General features: G+C 52.1%; 1 protein-coding gene across 4 annotated transcripts in view; it reads left to right on the forward strand.

The window, feature by feature from the left end:
* ZBTB16 (zinc finger and BTB domain containing 16) overlaps window positions 1-16,899 on the forward strand; it is a 198,109-nt gene extending 181,210 nt beyond the window's left edge. For all 4 annotated transcript variants that reach the window (XM_081544796.1, XM_081544794.1, XM_081544797.1 and 1 more), the window contains 3 exons: window positions 8,425-8,595; window positions 14,072-14,239; window positions 16,522-16,899. In XM_081544796.1, coding sequence (XP_081400922.1) covers window positions 8,425-8,595; window positions 14,072-14,239; window positions 16,522-16,751 — 569 coding nt within the window. In that variant the 3' untranslated portion in view covers window positions 16,752-16,899. The remainder of the gene's footprint in view (window positions 1-8,424; window positions 8,596-14,071; window positions 14,240-16,521) is intronic.
* Window positions 16,900-27,163: the final 10,264 nt, after the last annotated feature.

Genomic DNA, 27,163 nt, shown 5'->3' on the forward strand with positions numbered 1-27,163 from the left:
TTCTTCAGTAGAGTTCTTGAAAAGGAGCCAAGCCCTAATGATGGCTCAGGGGGGTAAAAAGGGAGGCACCCCTGCCCATGTCACAAGCTGGGCTTTTGCTTCCTTTCTGTCTGCTCCTGGTCCTGTTTCCCCCCACCGCCTACCTCCAGCCTCTTGAGATGCAGACAGAGCCTTCCTGCCTTCCGTGTGAGTCAGCCCTGGGCTGCTCGTCTCTGTCTTTTCCTCCTGCACCGTGGATGACGCAGGTCTGCCACTTTTTTAGCAGTGACCTGGGGCGGGGGGGAAGGAGGAGAAAGATGGGGAAGAGGGAGAGGTGACAGTTTCTGTGACAGTTTTGGTGTGTGGTTACAAGGCTTCACAGGACTGGAAATGGTGTCTTAGGAAAGAGGATTCCTGAAGGGCAGAGGAAGTAAAGTAGGTAGGCCTGTCTGAGGACTTGGGGATAAGGCTGGGGGTGGGGGGTGGAGGGTGGGAGGTGGCTCCAGTTTAAATCAAGATTTTCACACGTTCCCCCCCACCCAATTTGCTATTTTCTTTCCTCTGGAAAAAAGAAGTTGCAGGGGGTGGGGAAGCAGCTCTTCCTTTCTTGGGTGAGGTTGGGTGGAGTTGCACATGAGAAGCCCATCCTTGGTCCATGTGCAAGCACATGCTTATACACACGCATAGACATGTAACAGTCACAGCCGGCTTACCAAAAAAAGCCCAAATATATTTAGATCCCTCTGCTCTTTTGATTAAGAAACTGCTTATGTCTAGGGATAATAAGAGCCTTGCTCTAAGAAGGTGCAGCACCTGAACATCTTCTACAGCTGTGTGCCCCTCTGATCCTGTTCCTGCCTTTCTATTAAAGAGCTAATTGGTATGGAAATGGCACAGGTGTAAACATGAGGGTTTTTGTGTCTCATAATTTCAGACCGAGTCATCACCGAGGTGAAATAAATACCCTGGGTCAGTGTCACCCCTCCTGTCTCCTGTTCCATCCTAGCCTTGGCTTTCTCCCATTTTTTTTTTTTTTTGCTAAAATTAAACTTGTTTTAAATTGGGAATCTGTGAGTCGCACATGCCCTGCAGCCAGATTGGCTGTGCTGCCCTTGAGGGTAGAAGGCGGGTGTGGTGGGGGCCACCATCTCCAGGTAGAACTGATGCAAATAAGGGTACAGATATTTGCATGCTTTTCCCCACCTTACCTCAGGCCTCTCTCCGTCAACCCCACCACACCCATTCCCTCTTCCTAGTTCATATTCCCTTCGGGCCAGGGAGACATCCTTGGGGTCCAGCCAAAGATGGAGACCCATTCATAAGAGCAGAGGGGGTACTATTCTTTGACCTAATAAATGATTTCTTTGGGCCAAGCCTAATTTATGTATCCGATTTACATTTAAATTTACAGATTGATTGAAAACAATACCTTTGTTAGGATTTACATACTCAATAATTTTTGCCAGTTGCCTATTAACAGCATCGTGAAGTTGGTGTTGGAAAGGGCAGCTGAGTCGTGAATATCATTTGCTAGATGAAGATATGAGGCCAAGGGCAGCAGGTACCTGGCCCAGGGGCACAGAGGCAGGAAGGGCTTCACCTTTGGGCAAGAACCAGGGTCTGCTGACTGTATCACTGCATGAGGTGGCGAAACTGACCCTTCTGTGGGCTGGATCTCTGCTTCTGAGCAGCAGAGCTGAGACATGGAGGCAGAACCAGGGTGTCCTGTTCAGCCCACTAGACAGACATGAGAGGCCCCAAAGATATCAGCTGTCTAGGGGTCACTGGGCATTACTCACTCCCAAGGAGCATCTTATTGGAAGCTCTGCATTCAGTCTGGGCTTTCCCCAGCTCTAGCCATCCATTGCTCCGTACCATGACTTTCCCCATCCTGTGACCCCCTGTGCTCTTTGTGATTGTCCCACAACCTCTTATTTATTCTTTAAAAAAACACAGCTCTTTATTGATTATTATTATTTTATACTTTCTTGGCTGTGCTGTGTGGCATGTGGGAATCTTAGTTCCTCGACCAGGGATTGAACCTGCTCCCTTGCAGTGGAGTCTTAATCACTGGACTGCCAGGGATGTCTGTCCTTATTTATTGTTGAATGCAACATGCAGCTATTGAGTGCTTACTGTATGCCAGGCCGTGTGATTTATGTTGGGGGATATAATGATAAAGAAAGTGCTTCTTGCTTTGGAGGGCTTACCATCTCTTACCATTTACTGGACAGAGCTACATGTCAAAAATAAGTACAACAAAGGGTTTAATAGCTGTGCTGGGATTGTGAGGGCTCAGAGGAAGAAGGTGTTCTTGGCACTGAATCCTAGACACTGTCTCTCATCCAAGATGCCTTCTCTAGGGTCAGTTTCCTGGAAGAAGCAGCCCAGAGTTGATAAAACAACATCGGCTTGTGTATCGTGCAGAGCGGCCATGATCTGTATCCAGGTTGTTCACTGTAGGAGGATGCCCAGCTGAGGGAGAAACAGAGGCTGGAGTCCAGCTGTCTTTCCATGCCAGAGCTGTGTGCCCAGGAGAAGATCTGTGTTGGGCTAGAGAAAGAGGCATTATTTTCTAATTCAGACAAAGGCATCCTCTGGGCTGGCATTAGTTCTGCTACCACTTCATAGCTAAGAAGCTTTTCCACTTGGGTATCTCACTGGATGCTCTCAACAGCCACAAGCAGTATGGCAAAGGATGAGCAGACTCTGGTCTGGAGAAGCTGAGTGACTTGCTCTGGGCTGCAAGGCAAGTGAGTGGCTGAGGCAGGACCCACGTACTTCTTTGGTCTCCCTCGTGTCCTGCTGGCCCTCTAATTTCTGATGGTCTTTTGCAACCAGTGGAGGCTCTTTGCCTCTCCTCAATGGTATCAGGCATGAGGTTCCCCTGACAGCAGAGGAAGGAGCAGTGAGCATCTCAGGGACTCAGGCACTGAAGGGAGCAGAGTTCTAACGCTGCCGGGCTCCCTTGCTTCGCCCTACATCTCACTGCAGCTAATGAATTGCTAATACAATTTTCTAGATAATTTTATTTCCATAGTCCCACATTTTAATGTGTTTCCAAAAGCTAGCACTTATTTGCTTAATCTCCCAGTGTAATAGAATCTGCCCTGACTCATCATACATGTGAACAATCAGCTAGGCAGAAACTACAGCAAATTGTTTAATAAGTCAAATCTAGTCTCTGGATTTTTAACTTACATGCACCGATAGCTTTTCTTGTGTCTCATCCATTTCTACCCCCCTTCCTTTCATTTTTCCTTCAAAGATATTTTCTATCCTCTCAGCTGCTGGTTTCCAAACAAGAATGGGGAGTGGACAGGGAGCCCTAGGAGCCCTCCTTTGTTCATCTCTGAGCCTCAGGCAGTGTTATCAGTGACCAGGGGGAACCCCTGTGCCCTGTGGAATGCCTAGGAAAGAGAGACCACCGTGGGGACACTGTAATACATCCTTTCCAGGTGGTCACTGCATGACTTTACACTTGTCACCAAGACGCAGAGCTGATGTCCAGAACTTCAGATGCATGAGGCTTCCTGACTTGAGCCCAGGCTGAGGGTCCTGTCCTGCCATTGCCCCGGGATTCCACTTCTCCAGTCCTCCTCCTGTCTTCCGAGCCCCCAACGTCCAATGAATCATCGAAAAAGCAAGGGAATTCCAGAAAGACATCTATTTCTGCTTTATTGACTATGCCAAAGCCTTAGACTGTGTGGATCACAATAAACTGGAAAATTCTGAAAGAGATGGGAATACCAGACCACCTGACCTGCCTCTTGAGAAAGCTGTATGCAGGTCACGAAGCAACAGTTAGAACTGGACATGGAACAACAGACTGGTTCCAAATAGGAAAAGGAATACGTCAAGGCTGTATATTGTCACCCTGCTTATTTAACTTCTATGCAGAGTACATCATGAGAAACACTGGGCTGGAGGAAGCACAAACTGGAATCAAGATTGCCGGGAGAAATATCAAGAACCTCAGATATGCGATGACACCACCCTTATGGCAGAAAGTGAAGAAGAACTAAAGAGCCTCTTGATGAAGGTGAAAGAGGAGAGTGAAATAGTTGACTTAAAGCTCAACGTTCAGAAAACTAGGATCATGGCATCTGGTCCTATCACTTCATGGCAGATAGATGGGGAAACAGTGGAAACAGTGTCTGACTTGATTTTTCTGGGCTCCAAAATCACTGCAGATGGTGATTGCAGCCATGAAATTAAAAGACGCTTACTCCTTAGAAGGAAAGTTATGACCAACCTAGACATCATATTGAAAAGCAGAGACATTATTTTGCCAACAAAGGTCTGTCTAGTCGAGGCTATGGTTTTTCCAGTGGTCATGTATGGATGTGAGAGTTGGACTATAAAAAAAGCTGAGTGCCAAAGAATTGATGCTTTTGAACTGTGGTGTTGGAGAAGACTCTTGAGAGTCCCTTGGACTTCAAGGAGATCCAACCAGTCCATCCTAAAGGAAATCAGTCCTGAATATTCATTGGAAGGACTGATGTTGAAGCTGAAACTCCAATAATTTGGCTACCTGATGCGAAGAGCTGACTCATTTGAAAAGCCCCTGTTGCTGACTCATTTGAAAAGCCCGTGATGCTGGGAAAGATTGAAGGCAGGAGGAGAAGGGGATGACAGAGGATGAGATGGTTGGATGGCATCACCAACTCAATGGACATGGATTTGGGTGGACTCCGGGAGCTGGTGATGGACAGGGAGGCCTGGCGTGCTGCAGTTCATGGGGTCGCAAAGAGTCAGACACGACTGAGCGACTGAACTGAACCTTAGACTGGTCCCAACACTCCTCCAGTGGTAGCACAAAAGCCGTCACCTCTGTCCCTGATTTCAGCCACTTTGCCAATGCCATTGGTCCCCACTCAGCCCCCAGGGGCAATGCCTTCATGTACTGGTCAGAACATGCTAGCCTCCCGCCCCCCACATCTTTTCCTGACACCCCTGAGGAATGAAATCTAACCTGTCCCGCCTGGCGATATGGCTCTCTGCCATCCGACCCCCAATGACTGTCTCTGCTTGTCTTCATCCTTGGGGGGGGGGTCTGTCCTCTCTTCGTGCCTGCTTTGACATTTGATTGCCCCATTACTAGCTTGGCTCCTGTGCCTGCTCTGGTCCTTAGCTCCTCAGTACACTTCATTTCTTAAAGCCTAAGAAAGAATCTCCAAAGCCCTCTTGGGATCAGCCTGTCTTATCCTCTAGCTGGTGGTTGGCTTGTCTGTGTTCTCTACTTGGCCGGGACCCTGTGTCTCTGGTTGATCTCAGCATTCCTCTTGTCACCTAGTACAGTGCCTGAGCTAGGTGATAGTCACAGAGTTGACTGAATGGACAAGAAATGGGCTCAGGTGACCCTGAGAAGAAGGGGCCGCACAGTGGGGCAGCTCTGGGCCCCTGGGAAGACCCGGAGGGTGAGGCTGCCAGGGTTCTCAGTCTTCCCTGGGCTGGGACTGACCCTCAGTACTCCTCTGGGCTTGGCTTTTTAGGCTCAGGATCTCCTACTGGGAATGTCACTCATGTTCCCTCTGACCCAGGCTCCTTCCACACTGGGGATTTGGGGGATCCATAAGGAGAAACCTAGGCTCTTAAAGGGCATGGCTTGCCCAGGAAGCTTGTTCTCTCTTAGCGGTGAAAGGCAGATGTTTGATGTCTGGCTTCATCGGGACTCTCTATGGATTGAGGTTCAGGCCAGAGATGGAGCTGATGCAGGGGGCTCGTGGGATGAAGCAGCCGGAGCTGCCATTCCCCTGGATGTGTTGCAGATGGACTCCACGCTGGGGAGTGCTGGCCAGGCCAGACTGGGCTTTGAGGACTCACTGTCAACTCCTGTCTGCGTCTACTGGGCAGACCACACCTCTCACTGTGCCCCGCTCGATCAAATGGAGTGAGCACCTCAATTCTTCTTGCAGGGGCCTCGCTGGCTCCCAGCGGAGTTGGAAGGCTTCAGAGAGCCCTACCTCGTGACTCGGCTTCTAGGGCGCTTCTCCTGGCCTGGGCTGTCTGTTGCTAGGATGGACCTTGGATGCATGGGGGCTCCTGAGCCAGTCGGGTTAGAGCTGGCTCGCTGTGTCATCACTGTCCCTCTTCCCAGAGAAGCTCAGGCAGACAGAGAGACATCAACCCAACTCTGTGGTTTCTGAAATCAGACAAACTGAGGCATTTATAAAACCCAGCTCCTCTTCTTTCTGACTGTGTGACCTTAGGCAAGTTATTTAACCACTCTGTTTTGCCATTTGTGAAAAGGGGCATGAATATCCTGCTGGGTACAGTTGCAAGTTTTAAATGAGATGATGGCATAGATAAAGTGTTCAGCCCAAGGCCTAGAGTAGTTCCCCTTCCCTCTGCTCTTTGAGGCCAGGAGGAAGTCCGTGCCCTGGCTGGTACTCATCTCCCCTGCCCAGCCTTCCCTGGACCCGGATGCAGGCAATGCCCGTGGGTGGGATGGAGCATGGCTACAAGTGCCTTGAGTGGTGGGGATGTGGGGAAATGAGAAGCTGTCCTTGCCTTCCTGCTAGTCCATCGCAGACCCAGCCATGAATGGGACTGAGGCAGCCAGAAGAGACCTCTCGTTTGCTGTCTCCACTGATGGACCTGCGAGACAGCAGGCTCTCCATGCTATCTTTCTTGTACCCACTCCCCTCTCCACTGGGAGCTCCCTGATGCCACACCGAGCAGACCTTGACTTGCAGTAGCCAAAGCTCTGCCCCATCTTCCACTCTGGGCTGAGCACAAGTGACAAAGCCCAGATGCCCTCAAAGAGAGGTGAGTATATGGGGAGCTTCCAGGGGGAGCTGACATGCTTAGGAAAATGGAACCCAAAATAGTGGCCAAGGTGACCAAGACCAACTGGGACTCAGATGGAGGGTTTAGATGCTTCCTCCTGTGCTACTGAACCCGGGAAAGGCATGGCTCCACAGCAGTGCCAGAAAGAGTGTTGATGAACAGAAAATAGCAACCTGTCTTTGTAGGGCTTTCCTGGTAGCTCAGTGGTAAAGAATCTGCCTGCCAATGCAGGAGATGTCAGTTCGATCCTTGGGTCAGGAAGATCCCCTGGAGAAGAAAATGGTAGCCCACTCCAGGATTCTTGCCTGGGAGATCCCATGGACAGAGGAGCCTGGTGGGCTACAGTCCATGGAGTTGCAAAGAGTCAGACACAACTTAGCAACTGAACAGCAACAACAACTTTGTAGGATATCATGGGCTACCTACCTCTACTTCTGATCAGCACAGAAAACAGCCAGAGTTAAATGAAAATCTCATGTCCCTCATTGGCTTAAAATCTCTTGACAGAAGACTTCCCTGGTGGTCCAGTGGTTAAGACTTCGTTTTCCAATGCACAGAGTATGGGTTCAATCCCTGATTGGGAATCTAAGATCCCACATTCCTCATGGCCAAAATACCAAAACATAAAACAGAAGCAATATTGTAACAAATTCAATAAAGACTTTAAAAATGGTTCACATCAAAAAAAATCTTAAAAAAAAAATCCCTTGACAGTTGCACGTTGGTCTTGGGATGAAGCCTAAAGCTCTTAACATGATTTTCAAGAACCGTACAAGCTGGCCCCGCCCGCTTCTTTGACTTCCTCCCTGTTTTCTCTCTGCCTCCCTAGCCGCACTGTTCTGTCTGATCCTGCTACCTGCCATGTTTCTCTCCAGTTCACAGATACTATTTATTCTCTTCCTGAAATGCTGTCCCCATGTCCCTAGTGTGCTGGGTAACATCTGTGATGAGGCCAGGCACTTTGTACAGTTTTCCATGGCTACACCCCCAGGGCCAAAAAGAGAGCCCTACTTGTAGTAGATACTAAAATAGTATTTGTTCAAAGAACGGACCCTTAGGATGTATGCATTCATGAGTGGAGATGTGGTTAAGAGAATCGGGTCTGTAGCGACAGGGGAGCATCAGATCCAGGCTCCCTGCGCTTGAATCCCAGCTCTGTTTGCTTGTGAACTCCACTGCTTTGGATAAGTTACTCAATCTCTCTGTGTCTCCTTTTCCTTATCTGAAGGGTGAGGCTGTAGAGGCCCCGTTTCGCAGATGGGATGTTTTAAGTGTTACATTCCAATGAAGGCTTTCATCTTTGCTCAGTGGTTCCTCACAGAGGGCCCCGGACACCCTATCTCCCGCCCAGGCTCGGAAAGTCCCTCTGATAGAAGGCTTCTTGGTACCTTGCCTTTGACACAGTACTCCAGATAATTGCAAAGTCATTTGCTGTCATGATGTTTTTGATTAATATCTCTGTTTCTCCCACGAGACTTTAGGTTCCATGAGGATGGGAAGTGAGTGGATTTTGTCCACGGGTGGAGCCGTGTACTGGGGGCTCCATCAGCATCACGTGGCCTGCGGTTTGCTGCTGAGCATGTGGCCAGGGGGTGCTGTCCTGACACTGGCTCGTGCTCCAGCTGAGCTGAGGCTCTGCCCCCTCTCCCGCAGGCACGGACATGGCTGTGTTCTGTCTGCTGTGCGGGAAGCGTTTCCAGGCACAGAGTGCGCTCCAGCAGCACATGGAAGTCCACGCGGGTGTGCGCAGCTACATCTGCAGCGAGTGTAACCGCACCTTCCCCAGCCACACCGCCCTGAAACGCCACCTGCGCTCACACACAGGTAGGCTGGCCACACGTGGGCGGGCAGGGTCTCTGGGAACTGCTGTCGGAACGGTTTACCTCCAGACTCATCCAGTGGGGGAGCCTTCGGCCCTTCTCTGCTCAAGGGTCCAGTGTGCAGGGGCCTCCGAGGTGCGGGCCGGTGTGGACAGTTCTTATCCCGTCCCACCTTGGGGGCGTTTCGTTCTCAATATCTCTGTGCCCAACAGAGACAGCTCTCATTAGAAATGTAGGCTCGTGGGTCCCCCCATCCCAGAAACTTCCATTTAGTGGGCATGGGTGGGATCTAAGACTCAACATGGTTAGTAAGTATTCCCAAAGATTCTGATGCAGGTGGACCTGAAATGAATTTTGAGAAAAATCTGCCAGCTTGGTCTCTGTTTCCCACCACTGGTCCTACTCCACACACACACACACACACACACACACACATTGTGCACACACACATATACATATCACGCACACACATTGTGCACACACACATTGTGCGCACACACACTGCACACATACACTGTGCACACACACACTGCACACATACGCTGTACACACATATGCACACACACTGCACACACATACTATACACACACACTGTACACACACATTGTGCACACACACTGCACACATATGCTGTACACACACATGCACACACACACTGCACACTGTGCACACACATACTATACACACTGTACACACACATTGTGCACACACACTGTGCACACATACACATGCTGTACACACACTGCACACAGACACACACTGTTCATGCACACACACTATGCACACTGCTCACACATGCTATACATACACACTGTGCACACACATTGTACACACACACTGTGCACACACTGCACCCTGTGCATACACACAGCATACACACATACATACACATGCTGTGCATATACATTTTTGAGGTCAGCCTTGAGGTCTTAAGGGAATGTGGCAGAAGTTGTCCTGCTTACCAGTTAATAGAAGCACATGTTCTGTATTGGGCCTTACCCTGTTCAGGGGAGACAGTGCGGGTATATAAACTGTGAGCCATGCTTAGCCAGTCACAGATGCTGGGGGAGGAGAGTAGCTGTGAGTCAGGGGTAGAGGGTAGGGTACTTGCTTCTGAGACCCAAGGGGCATTGGCTTCCTTGCATTATCCCCTGACCCCCAGCAATGTCATAGGTGACTTGAAACCTCCCTTTCTCTGACTGTGCGTGGATAAAGGATTGCCCGTTTATAAGTCTGCATGTGTCTCTGCTTTTGTATGTTCTGTCCTGGGTTTGGGGTGATAGGTGGGTGATAGGGCTGAGGAGATAGAGAGGCAAATTCTCTTTCTGGGGGTGTAACAGGGTATGTTCTCCTGGCTGCTGGAGAGGGTATAAAAAGTCTGCATGCCTCATGACAGACTTCGCAGGGCCCTTTCCTCACTCTTGGGTCTTGTCACAGCCCCAGGATTAAGTGGCAGGCTTTGCTGAATATGGGTGAGGTGGTTATGCATCACAAGCTGGCCTGTCCTGCTGGCAGTAGGTGTCCTCACCGAGGAGCCTCCCAGACTTTTGCCTCTGGATGCCATTCTGTTCAGGGGAGCATGCTGCCTTAGCATCACCAGATTTGCTTAGAACTTCTTAGATTTGCTTAGAACTTCTTAGATTTGCTGGCTTAGGACGAGGGGAGGTCCCAGAGGGTAACGCCCGACAAGAAGGGTGGAGGAGGAGAGGATGCTGACAAGAACTTTGTCTGCAGTGACTGCCTAAGCATCCCCGGCAGGTATCAGCACCTTCCTGTCAGCACCTGCCCCACTGGGTCCCTAAGCTCGGCTTATCGAAGATGGCCAGTTAGCTTTCAGACACTTCGTTTTTATTAATTTTTTCTTTATTTTTGGCCGCAGTGGGGTCTTTGTTGCTGCACGTGGGCTTTTCTCTAGTGGCAGCAAGCGGGGGCTGCTCTCTAGTTGTGGCTTCTCATCGCAGTGGGCCCTCTCGTTGCAGAGCATGGGCTCCACAGCACGTGGGCTCAGTCGTGGTGCACGGGCTCAATTGCCCTGCAGCAACTGGATCTTCCCAGAGCAGGGATTGAACCCATGTCCCCTGCATTGGCAAGAGGATTCTTAACCACTGGATCATCAGGGAAGTCCCCTTTCGGCCACTTCTGAGTACGCTGCTGGGTCCCATCAGCTGGATTCATGGGACTGGGATGATGCCCCCATGGTCGCCCTGCTCTGCCCATGCTGGCTTCTCAGAGCTCAGATACTGCAATGTCATGGGTCCCTGTGTGAGTCATGGCTCAGATCCATCGAGAGGGACTGTTTCCAGACGTCGTTGGGAGAAGTACTTGCTTAATCCAGGAAACATGGAGCATGTGCCCTGCTTATGCACAGACCAACACCCATCAATTTCACACTAGCCAGGCCCTGTGCACACAGCCCTCACAGGCCAAGCACACCCCCACACAATGCCTCATTAATATTCCGTTGTTCTTGGCCCATTTGCTGCTGGGGCCGGGTGTTTAGCATCGGCAGCTGTGTTTGGTAGGTTAGTCCAGCCGCGCTCTTGGCATTGATGGATCCCTGATTCACATGGCTCATCATATAATAAACTCTCAGCTGTGTTGTAGGGGTGGCTGAGGGGCTGACAGGATGGGGCTGGGGTGGGGAAGAGGACATTGGGCTTGGCCAGTGCTGGGGAAACCAACCAGGTAAGGACGGACCACTGGGGTCACAGGTGCACCGGGCGGGCCGTAGGGGGCTCTAATTAGTCTCGTTTGTCCTGCACTTAATGTCAAGCTCATTAAAGAGGCTACAGAGTTAATCAACATACCGCAAATTGGATTTTGAGTTCTGCAGCCAGTTTTGTGTACATTATGGCAACACTGACACGATTAACTCTCAGGGTGAGGATTTTAGGCCAGGTGCTTCAAAATCCGTGTGTGTGTGTTGGTGCGTTGCTGAGTTTTTCTTCCTAAATTTTTGTATCCCTTTCCCTGGACTGCCTCTAGAGATTTCCTATTTAAACTCATTTAATGTGATCCACTTCATAATTAAATTCATAAAAATCTGATCAAACCAACCTCTCTGCCTTAACCCTTTGTTTTTTAAACTCTCGGGGCCCCCTCTGGAGAGGGAAAGACACAGACAGACGGCAGTGCCCCCCGCCCACCTGCCGAGTGGCTGCCGATGTACGTTTTAATTACCGGCTCCGGCTGAAGTCTCACGTGGGCCCTGCCTTATTTATTTATTTATATCTTAATGAGGATACTGAATCCTTGATTAAAGTCGTAATCGTTGCCAATTCAGTAAGGGGGCGGGTGGTGGATGTCAGACAGTGGTGAGCACAGACGTCTGCACACACAGAGTGGCGTGCGGGGCCAGGCACACACAGATCAACCCTCACTCTGTTAGACACACAACTAATTAGGACCAGGGTCTGCCTAGGCCTCGTCTCTCCTGGGGTTGGATGAGGCTGGCGTCTGGGGGACCGGGCAGTCTGCACAGCCCCGCAGCGAGAGGGCAGGCAGGTGCCGGGAACCCAGACCTCTGCTCATCCCCCGATCTGCATGTTGGGCGGGCTCCCCTCTGAGCCCAGGGCAGGGCCCCTAGGGTGGTGGAGACTGGCGTGGAAGGATAGCTCTCCTCTTTGAGCTTCTTCCATCCGACGCCTCAATGGATGTGTTCCCACCCACCCCTCTAGACCCTCAGAGCATCTTGCAAGTCTTCCTCCCATGAGAGAGCCCGCCAGCCAGCGGACCCCAGCGTCCTCTCCCCACAGAGCCTTAAAAACCCTTCAGAGCCATCAGAAGAGATGAGAATTTATGTGGGTACAGAGGCCTGCCTTTGAGAATGAGGAGGTTTGGTTAGCAGCCTGAGGAGGGGAGAGAGAGAAGAGAGTAAAATATCATTTTAAAGAGGAAGTGAAGGCGCAGGCATGCAAGTCTATAACGAGAAGGACAATTTATGCCCAGGCACGAGCGCAGTTTGACATGGGGATAATGAAAAAACGTAGGTCATTGTGGATGACTTAAACCTTCAGCGGCTGAAGAAAATGTATGAAATGCAGAGGACATTACACGGTTGGCAGCCTCGCACATCTGCAGAGGGACAAGTGAAATACAGTGGGCCATTCTTTACCATAAACTGTGGTTGTTGGAGATGCAGCCCAGAGAAATTGTAATTACAGTGACAAGACGAATCAGCGATATTTAAATATTCATGAACAAAGTCTGGGGTGATCAATCTATCTTTATTGTCTGTGCCTTCACTCCTGTAATAAATAAGTAGCTGAAGTCTTCACCTTTCATCCCCCACCCCTGCCGCCACTGAAGCCCCCACTTTGGGTACAAAGGGAAGGATGGTTAATCCCCACGCCCCAGCCTCTGACCTGGTAGGGGACTTCAGGATGCATTACCAACAGGATGCTGATGGGCGTAGATGCCAGACCAGGGAAAGGGAAAGGCCATTCTCCCCCAGTTTCATGTGCTGACCTTTTCTGAGCACTTTGATTGGATTTGACTGTGTGCTACGTACTGAGGCCACAGGGATGAGCGAGGCTTCCTTCTGGCCCTCGTGGTGCTTCTGTTCTATGGGCACAGTGGGTGTCACAGCAGATACAACACGGCATGTCAGTTAGTATCCTGCTAACTATCCAGTGTCCAGACCCTGGAACTGGATCTGAATCCCAACTCAGCTCCTTACCAGTTCTTTGACCTTAGGGACCATGTTTAAGTGTCTCTAAACATCTCATTTTTCTCATCTGTAAAATGAGAATGATACTATCTTTCTGGTAAGGTTGTTGAAATGATTACGTGATATGATCTGTGTGAGGTTCTCAGCACAGTGGTGAGCACTCAACAAACATGGGCCATTTTAATTAGAAAGTGCCATGAAAATTGTACTACTACTACAAACGGGACAGAATGCTGGACATTTCTTCTCTCTGGAGACAGTGGAGAAAGTGACTCAATTTGCCTGGGCTGGGGTGATGGGAGGTAGCGCTAAAGGGAAACTTCTGAACCATGGTGACACGTGATCTGGGTTTTGAGGGGTGACTAGGAGTTCGTTAAGAAGAGAGTATCATACAGAAAGAACAACTGCATGAGACTGTGGAGGAGGGAAAGAGCAGTGCGACTTAGAACACTGGAGGATTTTTTGAGGGTAGTGGAGTCAGGCTGGAATGGCTTGCACCCTTGACCTAGAAGAAAGGAAGCTGGGAGAAGGGTCTAGAAGCCCCTGGGTCTGCTCTGCCCCCAGGCGCCTGCTTTCTGAGTTAGATGGGCTCTCTTTTCCCGGGACTGGCCCTTGAGGCATGGATGACCGTGGGGCCGTGTGTGCTCCCCGTGAATGCTGAGGAGCCGGCAGGGATGGGGGCTCCTCGGTCATCTCTGGGGGTGGTGAGTACAAGCAGTCTCGTCCTCCTGGTGCTCCAATCCTGCCCTGATGTCCCCTAAAGAGAGGGCGGGCGGAGGCGAGAGCCTGATGCAGCCCCTTGTCCCCACAGGCGACCACCCGTACGAGTGCGAGTTCTGTGGCAGCTGCTTCCGGGATGAGAGCACACTCAAGAGCCACAAGCGCATCCACACGGGCGAGAAGCCCTACGAGTGCAATGGCTGCGGCAAGAAGTTCAGCCTCAAGCACCAGCTGGAGACGCACTACCGAGTGCACACAGGTACCGGGGACAAACAGCCGGCTCCGGGCTGGGGGCGGGGGCAGATGGTTCCCCAGAGAAGCCCAGAACAGGATGGTCCCAGGCTGAACCAGGGTGGAACGGCTCCTGTTGAGGCTTAGTATGGTGACCTGCGTGCCACTACCTCCTGGACAGGACGAGGCAGACATCACTAATCGATCAGAGCACACTTTCCAGGAGCCCAGAGTAGCCTTCCAGGCAGCCATACCAATAGCTCGCAGATGATGTCCATTCATGAATCCTTAATTGGGGTTCACTTGGCCTGATTAGCTGAAAATGAAGGCTAGGATGATTTCTTGTGACTTGAGGGTTAGAATAAGACCCTGGGGACATTAAGTTAGGATTTATGATGAGAGTTGGGAAAAACTGTAAGTTAGGTTGAGTTTAAAGATTAGAAAAACCAATGTTTTTACTAACCCCTCCACATGTATAATGTTTTACCATTTCAAAGGGCCTTCCCCTTTCTTTTTACGTAAATGTGAGCAACTGTTTTCTTAGGGCCTGAGGACAGAACAGGTGAAAGTGGTCCTGATGTCCAGCGCTGCCAGTGCTGGGGGCAGTGGGAAGCTGGAGCCCGCCCCAGCCTGCCTGGAAGAGCCACCATTCACGTGTCTTTCCAGCACCCTCCTCCCCCGTGTTCATTGTTATCACCTTATTTGCTTAAAATCAGCCACGTGGGAGTATTCACAGCATGACCATCGGCAAATGCTACAAAATCAGGGCTTTGTGGAGAGCCCGTTGTTAAACATTTACCACCGGCACACTGCTGGGTTGGAGGGTAGATATTCAGAAGAACTTCCTCTGAGGATAAGAAGTGGTGGAAGGTAGTGCAATCTGGCCAAAAAGAAAGCCTCCCCTGATCAGGGGAAATAGCTGCCTGAGCAGAGTTAGAAGGGAGAGGTGATTCCGCTGGCAGGGGAGGGTGTGAGTTCCTGGGAGGGGAGGTGGATGGAGGGGGCAGTAAGCACAGGATACATGTTCTCACAGGTCTGCGTTGGGCCACAGGGAGAGGATAGGATGGTCGTTGCTGACAACTGCAGTGACCCCCAGGATTTCGCAGAGCCTCAGGGGCTTCCTTAGCCCCTTGTGGGAGATGTGACCTGGCGGGCGGATCATTAAATGCATTGGCACTGACTATCGTAAATAGCCGGTCGATAGTTAGATCACTTTGGCTGTTCATTACTTCATTATTTGCAGGGGCCTCTGCACGGAGGAGTATCGATAGCGAGATGGCTGGCCAGTTAATTACTGTATCGAAACAAGGTTCTCCTGCGTCCTCTGCTCAGCTCCAGGGGACTGTAACAGAGGGGTGGGTGGTCACAGCTAGGGCGTGGGCCATGGGCTCCCAGGGTCTCCGTCCCTCCCCCATTCTAGCTCGAGAGGGAAAGCAGGGTCCAGGGCAGATTCTTCGAGTCTTAGAGGAGGAGCCATCCCCAGGGGTAGCATGTTTGGCAGACTGGGGTCCTCTCACTTTCACCACCCCCAGCTCCCCACCATCTGTAGCCCTGAAAGAACTCTATCCCCTTGCTTCCCTAGAAGGAGCTGTGTGCTAAAGAGCCATCCTTAAGGACTTTAGAGGCTTCGAGGGCACTTTTCTAGATTTCTGTTTCCTCTCTTAGGAAGGGGAGAGTCCACCCGCTAGAGAGAGTTAAGAGTAAGTCCGGGGGCTGGAGCTGGCCCACACATGACCACTACCTCCGTGTGGCTGTTTATTGGGTTGGCCAAAAAGTTCATTCAGGGTTCCAATACCCAAGAGTTCCCTGGTGGCTCAGCTGGTAAAGAATCCGCCTGCAATGCAGGAGACCTGGGTTCTATCCCTGGGTTGGGAAGATCCCCTGGAGAAAGGAGAGGCTACCCCCTCCTGTATTCTGGCCAGGAGAAATCCATGGACTGTACAGTCCATGGGGTCACAGAGTCGGACACGACTGAGCGACTTTTGCACACACACACACACACACACACACACGATACATTAGTTACAGTGAATAAGATTAAGAATGTAACATACTGGAAAACTAACACACCATTGTAAATAAACTACACTTAAATTAAAAACATAAAGAACAGAGGGTTGCAGTCGCACGGGCCACATTTCAGGCACTTGGGAGCCAGCTGTGACTTGTGGCCGCCACACTGGGTGGTGCACCCATCACCGTGGAAAAGTGCCAACCTAGAGGGACTGAAAGTCTCCAGCAAGCCTGCGTGGGGGTCCTCACAGCCCCCTCCCTCTCTCCTGGCTTCCCCCGCCCCCCCTCCCCCCACAGGTGAGAAGCCCTTCGAGTGTAAGCTGTGTCACCAGCGCTCCAGGGACTACTCGGCCATGATCAAGCACCTGCGAACGCACAACGGCGCATCGCCCTACCAGTGCACCATCTGCACGGAGTACTGCCCCAGCCTGTCCTCCATGCAGAAGCACATGAAGGGCCACAAGCCCGAGGAGATCCCACCCGACTGGAGGATAGAGAAGACTTACCTCTACCTGTGCTACGTGTGAGGCCGGCCTGTGGCCGCAGCGGGGGAGCGAGGAGCAGGAGGAGAAGAGATGGAGCTGGGTGGAGTCCAGGAGGACCGTGCAGGGGGAAAAAAAACAAATACAGCAAAAAACAAAAAGCAAACAAACAAAAAAGTGCAGAAAGGAAAAAGAGAGAAAGGAGGAAAAGGAAGTCTCAGAGCTGTCTGGCTCTGGTTCTGTCTGGGTCTCCAGGTGACCCGGATGCCTGGCCCAGCCCCTCCACCCAGGCCTCTGTCCCCCCCTTTTCTGGCTGGGGGTCGGCCTGCTCTTTTTGGGTGGGGGTGGAGGCGGGGTTTGTTGAGCTCAGATGGTGGGATGTTTCTCTCTTCCCTCCACCCAGATCCTCCGTTTGTGTCCGGAAGTAGAGACTAGGAAGGGGCTGAGGGGTCCTCTGGTCAGAGTCAGACCATCCCTGCCTGCCATCCTCTCACTGACTCCTCGGAAGGTGGGGGGCTGAGGGATGGGTGGGGTACGCAAGGGGGGCCTGCAGAGGGTGGGGCTGGGCTGGGCCACTGGTTGACACTCACGAGGGTAGCTCTAGTTTGCTGGGTTCATCTGTTGCTTTCTTCCTCCGCCACACCCGCCACACCTGGGTGTCCCTTCACAGTCTTCTAGGAGCCGCGAGGCTCTTGCCCACTCCCCTGCTCCCCTTGATTCCTGTCCTCCCAGCCCCCCACGGATCGGAGTGTCTCCTGCCTCCTCCGGCTCCCTGGTGGGGAAGCTGGGTCTGACTCGAGAGCCACCCCCGACTTGCACCCTTCGCTTTCTGAAAAAATGCGGACAAATTCAGTGGAATAGCCCATCCCAATCCAGCCATCCTGAGCAAGATTCCTGCTGAGCTGCTTTTGCTTCCAAAATGGAAAAATGTAACAACTAAATACATGCTGTCCCACCAAACAAACACAGCCCCTAGGAGGTGGGCTCGGTCTGTGAACTCATTGCCAGTGGAGGGACGTGATGTCCTTCTCCAGAGGTGCCCTACACCTGGAGGGGAACCCCTGTCCTGGGAGGGAGTTGGGGAGCCATGCTGGGGACCCTTGGAACTCAGGGGACCCCCCCAGACCTGGTGCTCTCTGCGGGAAGACACAGGTCCAGAGGGCTGTGCAGAATTCCTGACTCCGAGGGGCCCCCAGGCCACCGAGAGGAGGAGTTGAAAGCGCTTGCCTTGTGTTATGTTTTGCTTCTTTTCTGCGTCCTCTGTTCACCTGTTAGCACATTGTACTTGAATTACCTCAGTTTTTTGTGACCTCATGAGCTTTTTTGACCCCTGTATCTCTGTTTTGGTTGGGGGTTGGAGGAATGGGGAGAGTGTTCTTTTCAGTTTCTTGTGTAAATTAATAGCTGGTTTAATAGACTTCAGCTGGCCAAGGCCCTCCCCATCCCCTCAGAACGAGCCTCCCAGATGGAGGGAGCCGTGCAGAAGGAGCTGAGTACTCAGGATCTGAATGGGAGGCCGGGGCAGGAGGTGGGTGCCCGCCGGGGACGGGGCGCTGGGGGCACCGCGGAACCACAGCTGGCTCCGACCAGGCATGACGTCATCAGGCCTAAAACACTCTGGAGCGAATCACACCTTTCTTACAATTTGCTGGGTCCTCCGTGTCTGGGGGCCTGTGTTCTTCAAATCCTTTTTCATGCGTGTGGCCCCACCTCCGTGTGCATTATCACTGCCAAAACTGGCCTCTGGTCTCTCTGCAGGGCTGGATGGGGACGAGACGGCCCATGTGCTGTTGCGATGGGGCGGGGGTGTTGTTTTTCTCAAAGCTACCTCTTACGTTTGTCCAGTTTTTTTGTTCCCCTTCGCGCCTCCCATCCTGCTGCTCTGAGTCCCCCACTTCTCCCCAACCTCCCCGCCCTGAGTTTTTGGAAAGCACATTTGCAATATTTGTGTTCGCTTTGGGACGGGTCTTCCGTTTCATCTCATGCTTGATTTGTAAGAGTTGTTTGTGGGTTTTTTGTTTTTTTTTTTTCTTCTTTCCTTTCTCTCTCTGAGAAAATTGTGGCTGCGTTTTTATCTTTAGGTTTTAAAAAGAGGTTTAGGGAAGTGGTTTAGGGGAGAAGGGTTGTGAGGCATACAGGGAAGTCAGAGGGGTGCGTGCTGCTGTGACCACCCCCTGTTCCTAGGCCCCGTCCCTTCTGTTCTCCCCTGCAGTCTCGCCCACCAAATCTGAAGGCCTTAAACGTGGTGTGTTGGGGGGATACGGATTAGGAGGACTGTGTCACTAGACCGTTGACTGGGGATGATAACGTAGGGAGGATGCTGTTTTGCAACTATAATAATGATTTAGTGCTTTGGAAAGGAAAAAAGTTAAACTTGAAATATGTAACTAGAACAGTTGTGTTTATAATGTGAAAAGAGTAGAATCGTTGGGGGAGAGGCAGTCCGTAGGAAATCTCTGTGCACTATTGCGGCCTCCCCCAGTCCTGGAAGAAGGCGGGGACAGGCTGGCCCTCAGGGGATCTATAAATCCCAGAAAACAGTGTTTGAACAGCAAGATATCATTCACCTTAGGTGGGGAAGGGAAAAAACAAAAATCAAACTATTCCATAGACCCAGCTGACCCCTCTCCCTCTCCCCCTACCCTTCCTACACAGCCTGGGTCTCCTCCCCTGTTCATAAAAGCTGAGAGGGTTGAGCTAATATTTACAAATTGTAATATTTTTGTAATATTTGTTTGTTCCTTCATCAGTTCTACCAGACCTTGCCCTTTTCCTTTGTAATGTGAATAGGAAAAAAAAAAAAGACAAAAAAATTCACCACCACCACCAAAATGTCCCTTTGTACATGCGTGTGCGTGCGTGTGCTTGTTGTGTGTGGTTGTGTGTTCAGTCACGCAGTATTGTCGTAATCTGGTGTTGCAGCGCTGGATGGTACTTAATCAGCCCCTGCCAGCCCCCACCATCCCCTGGTCGAGAGATGGGGAGAGAGAGGATTTGGGCGTGGGGTCTCTGAAGGATGTTGAGTGGGGAGATCTCTGTACCTGGCTCTCCTCTCCTCTCCCACGAAGCCCCAGACTCCCTGAAGAGACTCCAGCATGCCTCTTGCCCCAGCTTCCTGCTCACAAAGACAAAAGTGATTCTGACCTTGCAAAGGTGGTCGGGCTGATGGCCAAGGTGAAGGTCAGAGATGATCTGGAGGCTTTAGACGTGTCTGCACAAAGAGGGCTAAGGAGACGAGGAGGGTGGAGGCCGCTCTTTGCCCAGGTGAGACCCCAGTGTTCTTACTTTCCTCTTCTTTGCCACATGGCTCCTTGGCCACCCCTTGCCTCTGGCTGTGGTACTGCTGACAACCTGACTTGCTACTGCCTTATCCAGCACAGTGAGCTTGTCCAGTCTGGGAAGTCCACGTTGACTAACAGTCCCTTTCCTGTGTTCAGCTCCTATAACTGTGCCCCCTTAATGCTTTTGGTGACATTTCTCCCCTCACTCATCCACTCTTTCCCTGTTCACTCCTTCACTCATTCAAAGCATTAAAATCCTATGTGTATATAGGATAGACAAATATATAGAGAGAGATATATATAGCAAGAGAGAGATATAAAATAGTAAATATCATTGCTGCTTTGGGCTGCTTTGGAGGAGGCCACGAATACGGGGAAGGGAGATGTGGGATGTAAGGGTGGGGAGGGAGGCTGGGGGACCCAGTGATTCAGTACAATCCAGGGATGCAACGCGGGCTTGTTTAATCTTTGTGCCTGAACAGTTTTTCCATGTGTAGAAAAGAAAAAAAAAAGGAAAAAAAAAAAAAACTGCTGCAATTTTTCACAAGTGTATGGTACCCTTCTGGATGCCGTTGGTACAACCAGCTGCTGGGGTGTCAAGGCCTTGGAGGGACAGAGCTGATTGGCTCACCTCCTTACAGAGGAGTGAACGGTGGTGGGGGGCAGCCTTCCGACTCTGGGGGGTGCTGGGGGAGATTGGTGGCCAATTCCCTGCAAACCCCATGAGGGCAAAAGCTGGGGGCACTGGACGTTAAGACAGAAAAGTGGAAAGCGAGCAGACTGTGTTCGTTTTTTCCTAGGCCTACGTCAAATCTGTTTTCCTCCTCCCATCTTTTTTCCCTCCATCTTGGAGCTTCGTTGGTGGCACTTAACCTGATATTTCAGTAGGAGGGGAAAAGGCCAGACCAGGCCTATATGGTGGGACTCTTGGGTGGAGGGGAAAGGCACAGCCAACCAGGAGAAGGTGTGCAAGACAGACCAGGGGAGCTGGGTCAGGGGAAAAGGGCTGGGGGAGAGAGGCTTCAGGCCCCACAGCCCTGCCTCCCTGAGTCCTTGGCATCCCACTTTGCAGACAGGGTACCGGCCTCCTGGTGTGTGTCATAAGAGTTGTTCACATAGTGTTATGCATGATCTTTGTAAGGTTAAGACGCCGTGGTGGTGCACCATGACATCCGACCCATATATATAAAGATATATATATATATATATATGTATGTAAATTATAGCACTGAGGGCTCTGCTGCCCTGCTGGACCAAGCAAAACTAAGCCTTTTGGTTTGGGTATTGTTTTGTTTTGTTACTTGTTTGTTTTTTTTGTGTGTGTGGCTTGTCTTCTGTCATGACAGCACAAGTGCCAGTCCGATCGCGCTGTATTACAGAATAGTGTTTTTAATTAATTGATGTTCTAGTTCATGTCTACCTCAGCACCTCCTCTTAGCCTACTTTTAGGAGGTTGCCCAATTTTGTTTCTTCAATTTTACTGGTTACTTTTTGTACAAATCTCTCTCGCCCTCCCTCCCCTCTCTTCCCCACTTCTCTCCCCTCCCTCCCTCCGTCCCCTTTCCCTTCCCTCCCCTCTCACTCTGTTTGTTTCACTTTCTCTCTCACTCTCCCCTTCTTGCCCCCCTCTGGCCCCCCCAGCCCTGCGACCCCGACGTTGTGCTTGCCAGCCCCTATCTGTTCTAAGCCCGAAGCAGTTCACCCTAACTTGTGCGGTCCTGGTTGCAGCTTGCCGCATCTGCCTTCGTTTCGTGTAGATGGACGCGTTTCTTTGTAATTTCAGTGTTTCTGACGAGATTTAAAAAGAAAAAGGAAAAAAAAAAAAGAAAAAAATGAATTTACTGCTGCAGGTTTTTTTCTCTCTCTCCATGTGTCACTAAGTGAAGTTTGTGCCTTCTATAGCAAAGAGAATATTTTTTACATCCTACTAACAGTAGATTTTTTTGTAGTGAACATTTTTTGTATTTTTATTTATAAGTCTCATAAGAAAAATAGCAATGTTCAGTTGTATACCTTGAATCTGCAGTTAGAAGAGAATAAAGTTAATTCAGTTGTCTCTGGCTTGAAGTGTCCCCCCTTTTTTAAAACATGCTTTGCCTTTTCTGCCTTTTCCTGGGTGGGGAGGAACTGAGATTTCTGTCTGGGGATGGGAAAGAGAGTGCGTTACACCTCAGCCTCACTTATGTGGCACTTTTATGCATATTTGAGAGGCTCATACCCACCTCATGACATACTTACCTGATAAGTTTTCATTTAAAAAAAATAGCATTAAATACACAAATAGCATTCAACCCTTGGCGTACGACATGTGAAGCAGGCTTCCAGGGTGGCTCAGTGGGCAAAGAATCTGCCTGCAGTACAGAAGACGCAGGTTCGATCCCTGGGTCAGGAAGATCCCCTGGAGGAGGGCATGGCAACCCACTCCAGTATCCGTGCCTGGAGAATCCCATGGACAGAGGAGCCTGATGGGCTACAGTCCATGGGGACGCAAAGAGTTGGACGTGACTGAAGCTGCTGAGCACGCAGGATCTGTGAAGCAGATACTTGTCCATTTATCGCTTCAACATAAGTGTTCATCTGGTAATTTGCACAGTTATTGTCATAGACCTTGGGAATATAGTGAGAAGGGAGCAGACAGACCCCTCCCCTCAGGAGCCGATATTCTAAGCTGCTGGATTGGAATGTTCTTAGATTATAACTTGTCCTGATCCCACAGCTGGTGAGTGGCAGTCACAACCTGCATCTAGAACTCTCTGTTCCAAATCAGGTTCCTTTTTTCCTGATGCCAGAAGCAGGGGGGCTTCTATCTGGTCTTTATTATAGAGATATTTTCTACTTTTTGCTCACAGCCAAGTGAGTTTCATCTGTTTCTCAACAAGAAGCTGCCCCCCAGTTAAAGGTCCCTAGGTCTGGCAGCCGGGCCTAGTGGAGAAAGGATTTTGGAGCTGGGGGGGGCGGGGTGGTGGAGGGGAGCGCAAGCCCAGCATCCCCACTTGCAGAATAAAGCCTTTGTATGAACTGGGATGGCATGGCTCCTCCCACGCTGCTCTGTCTCGGGGTCTGTCTGCTTTCCTCTCCTTGGGGATAGGAGTGTTTGCCCTGCTGGTAAGTGTAAGCCAGAAAGCCAGTGTCACCCAATCCCAGACACCCTGGCTCAACGCCTCTGCCCAAGGCCACCTACCTTCCTGACCCGGACCAGATAATGAGGAGGAGAATCCGTCTGGTCACCAAGACCTAGCTAAGAACACAGCAAGCCCCCCCCCCGGGTGTGAAACCAGTGCCAGGCCTCAGGGGCATCTGGGCGTCACTGGGACACGTCCTCCACGAGATACCCGCCCAGCAGCAGCCGGGCGGTGGGGCCCGATCTCTGGCCTCACCTGCCAGCTCCGGGCGCCGTCCTTTCAGCACCCCCAGTCCGGCGTCGGTGTGACCCTGGGGTTGCGAGCGGCAGAGACCACCTGCAGCTGCACTCACCTGCCTGGGTGGGTGGCAGCCCCTCTGGTGGGTGGCCGCTCTGTCCGTCTGTCCTTTCTCCTCTCCCGGTCTCTGTGCTCCGCTCTGGTCGTTTTCCTCCACCTCCTCGTCTCTCTTTCCCTCTCCCCCGTCCGTCTCCCCTCTCCCCTTCTCTCTCTCTCTCTCCTTTCTCTTGAGGTTCCTTTGGGTCCCATACTCTTTTCCCCTCCCCGTGGTTCTCATCTTGGAAAATAACCCTTTGCCCCTTGATTCCGAGCCCCTGCCCCGTTCCTCGGAGCCCTTGGGCCGGGTCTTTCTTCTCCAGGTCTCTGCTCATTCCCATGCCCCCCGCCACCCAACCCAAGACCCCTCCAGGCCTCCCCGCCCCTCCCCCACCCCCTCTCTCCTCCCCCACCCCCTCCCAGGCCTCAGCGTTCTCTTGACAGATGGGAGGGCAGTGAGCGCTCCCTCTTTAAAACAACATTTAATCGCCGTTTTCTGTTCTTGGACATCAAAGCTGGGGCTTAGGCCCTGTGCTGGGGTCGCAGTGCGCGGGCTCTGGGGGAGAGGAGGTGAGTGAATAGGGCCAGACTGAATGGGCTTTGTGTGGCCGCTGGGGTCTGCCTGCTTTACATGCTCTTTGACCCAGATATGATCTCATGGAGAGAAAGGGGCCCTGGCTGTGGCCAGCCTGAAAACGCTCCATGGCCTGACTCAACGCCCCACTCCCCGCCGCCCCAGCCTCCCTCCCCAGGGCAGGGGGCCGCCCGCCCGTGGCCAGCCCAGGTGCAGCCGCCCTCGGCTCCAGCCTTCAGCCCGGGGCCACCTCCTCCAGGACCAGACTTGCCCAGAGGATGCTCTGCTGGGCTCAGAGAAGGGGCTGGGCTGCTGGCAGGGCTGGGTGGGGGCTCCATTCCTCCTGACTGTGTCCTCAAGGACATTAGGTGGGAGCCTGCCCCTCCCTGCACACAGGCACACTGTCCCTTCTTGGTTGAGGCTGCTAGTTTTCTGGTGGGTGCTGGAGTCACACGGATCAACCTTAATGGCTCTCCTTTCAGCCACTCTCAGGGGCCCCCCTCCTGCCAGAGGTAGAGCCAGCATAGCCTTGCTGAAGACTCAGGTTGTGCCAAGGGAGAAGACAGAGCTGTCCAGCTGAGTCTGAGGCCCGGGCATTCTGCACCCAGGTCTACATTGCCGGGGCTCCTGCCTGGCCGCTCCGGAGCCCCTCGTCCCCACCAGGAAGGCAGAGAACTGAGGAGTACTGACCCCAAGAGCTCTTCCTCTCTCCGTCCACCCTCAAGTTTGCAGCAGCCAGATGGATTTCCCAAAAATGCAAACAGCATCGCGTCACTCCTTTGTTTAAAGTCCCTCGTTACTCTGCAGGTGGAGTTCTGATTCCTTCCTTAACAAGGTTTACAAGACCCTCCATGAGAGAACCCCTGCCAGCCCTCCCAGACTCATCTCAGCATCACACCCTGCCCTGCCCTGCGCTTGTCCCCGCCTCCCCCGCCCCTACCCTGTGCTCCAGACTGCAGAGGGTTTCCGGAAGACACTGAGCCCTGTCCCCCATGGGCCTTTGTTTGTGCTCTGTCCTCTTCTGGGAACTGCATCTCCCACACACACACTGGCCTCCATTTAGTCTCTGCTCAGGTCCCGGGCAAATCCTAGTTTCCCAGGAAAGCTCTCCAAGGGGCCACTGATACTGAATTCAGAGTCACCCCTTCCCTCCCTGGTCCCACTGTCCTCATGCATTGCGATCATTCACTTCCTTAGCTGTCACCGTTGCCCCAACGCTAAGTTCCTGGAGAGTGGGCATTGTGTGTCTTCATATTCCCAGAGCCTGACACTGTCCGGCAGGTAGAAGGCACCCAGTAAACCTTTGCCAGATAAACGGATGAGAGAAGGAGGGAAGGAGAGGGGGGAAGAGAGGGGAAGCATCAGGGGCTGAGGTCGGAGTTGCTAGGGTCAGCAGGTGCACACCCATGCCGCCCAGGCACCCCCACGAGCATGCGTGTCACCGCGTGCAACTTAAGTGGAAGCGACCGTGCCTCCCCTCACACGTGCCCGCATCAGTTCAGAGAGACGCCTGAAGAGTCAGCTCATTGCCATGTGCAAGGGAGGAGCAGTCAGCCCAGGACAGCGGTGCACCTCAGCCTGGACATCACTCTGGGTGTGTGTGTGTGCATGAGCACGTGGGTGTAGACACCTGGTCCCCGGGCACTTTGGGGAGGGGTTATCTGCCAGCTCTGGCGTGGCTCAGACCCAGGCCCGCCATCCCCCCCACCCTCAGCCCCTGCCCCTCACGTGGGCTGGCAGGAGGGCAGGCTCCTCTCTGGGCTGTGTTTTCTCTCCGGGGGGCGTCTCAGTGAAAGTGAACTCACTCATTTAAACCTGACTCTGCAGCCTTGCAGCCCCCTGCAGCGCTAATTACCCTGTAGTTCTAAACTGATTGCTGTACACTACGCTTAAGCCCTCCTTTATTTATTTACTGACTACATTAATAGCAAAGCCGCTGCTTTCTGCAGCTCACAACTGTACCCGGCTGGCTGCACCCCATTCCTCCGCTGCTGCCTCTCCCGGGGAATGGGGGTTGGGGGGAGGGGTTTGTGGTGCAGAGATACAGCCTGGAAACCCACCCTCTCCCGGAGATCCCGGGGCCACAATGTGAAAGTCACGGCCTTCACCCTCATACTCCCTGACCCAAGCTGGGGGCGGCTTCTCTTGTTCTGGATCTTCAAAAGAGCAGGAGCACGCGACACCCCACATCCCCAGGGGGATCTGCTATTTGGGGGACTCTTGGAAGCCTCCCTTTCTTCATAGCTCCTGTGAGGTGCTGAGTGCTGGCTGCATTTTACCGATGGGTAAACGGAGACTATGACTCGTGGTGGTGGCCGGTGAAGGTGAGGCTGGAAGCCAAGATCTGTCATTCCACCAGCGCCATCTCTTCTCTCTGCCAGGCCACCTGCCCAGGTGACACCCTCCCACTCCTGGCCCGATCAACCCAGGTTTGGCCATTTCCATTTAGTGATATGTTTTCACAGCTTCCACTCCTGTGTTGAATCAAGGCCTTTATCTCCCAGCTTTTTCCGCCTCATTCACATACCTGCCCAGAATTTGCTGAAAACTCGAGCCCTAGAGCCTTTCCTTCACTCTCAGTAGCCCTGTCCCATGACAGACCTACATCCAGCCTTAGCCAGAGGCACGTCCCTCCACCACTCACCCCTGGGCAGGTCTGGAGAGCAAGACCAGCTGCGGGCTTCTGCAGGGTGGTGTCACCAGGCTGCCTGGCACTGTCTGATTCGCTGAGTGCCCTCAAGCCCCATGAGGCAGAGCTGAGCCCCGGCTTGGGGGCCTGGCCGCAAGCGAAGCCCAGATGGGTCCCATCAGGGTGCAGCATATGGACCCACGGAATCCAGCACCCAGCTCCACTCCGACTGATGTTGTGTGGTGGCTGCTATTCTGGGCTCCGCCCCCCCCCCCCGCCCCCGCCAGTACTAAGGAACAGGGGCAGCTGAGTCCTGCCTGAAAGAACCTAGTGTCCAGAGTCAAGAGGACCTAGGTCTGAGGCCAGCTCTGCCATTCATCGTGTGACCTTGACCATAACTCCAAGCCACTCCAAAGTTCTGTGTCCTCAGCTGTAAACTGGGGTACAGAAATGCCTGCCGTGTCTACCTTCAGAACATTGTCAACTGAAGCAAGGCATGTGAATCAGCTTTCTAAACA

The sequence above is a fragment of the Giraffa tippelskirchi genome, chromosome 11 (assembly GCF_054371585.1).
Source record: "Giraffa tippelskirchi isolate mGirTip1 chromosome 11, T2T-mGirTip1v1.2.pri, whole genome shotgun sequence".
In the NCBI taxonomy this organism is placed as follows: Eukaryota; Metazoa; Chordata; class Mammalia; order Artiodactyla; family Giraffidae; genus Giraffa; species Giraffa tippelskirchi.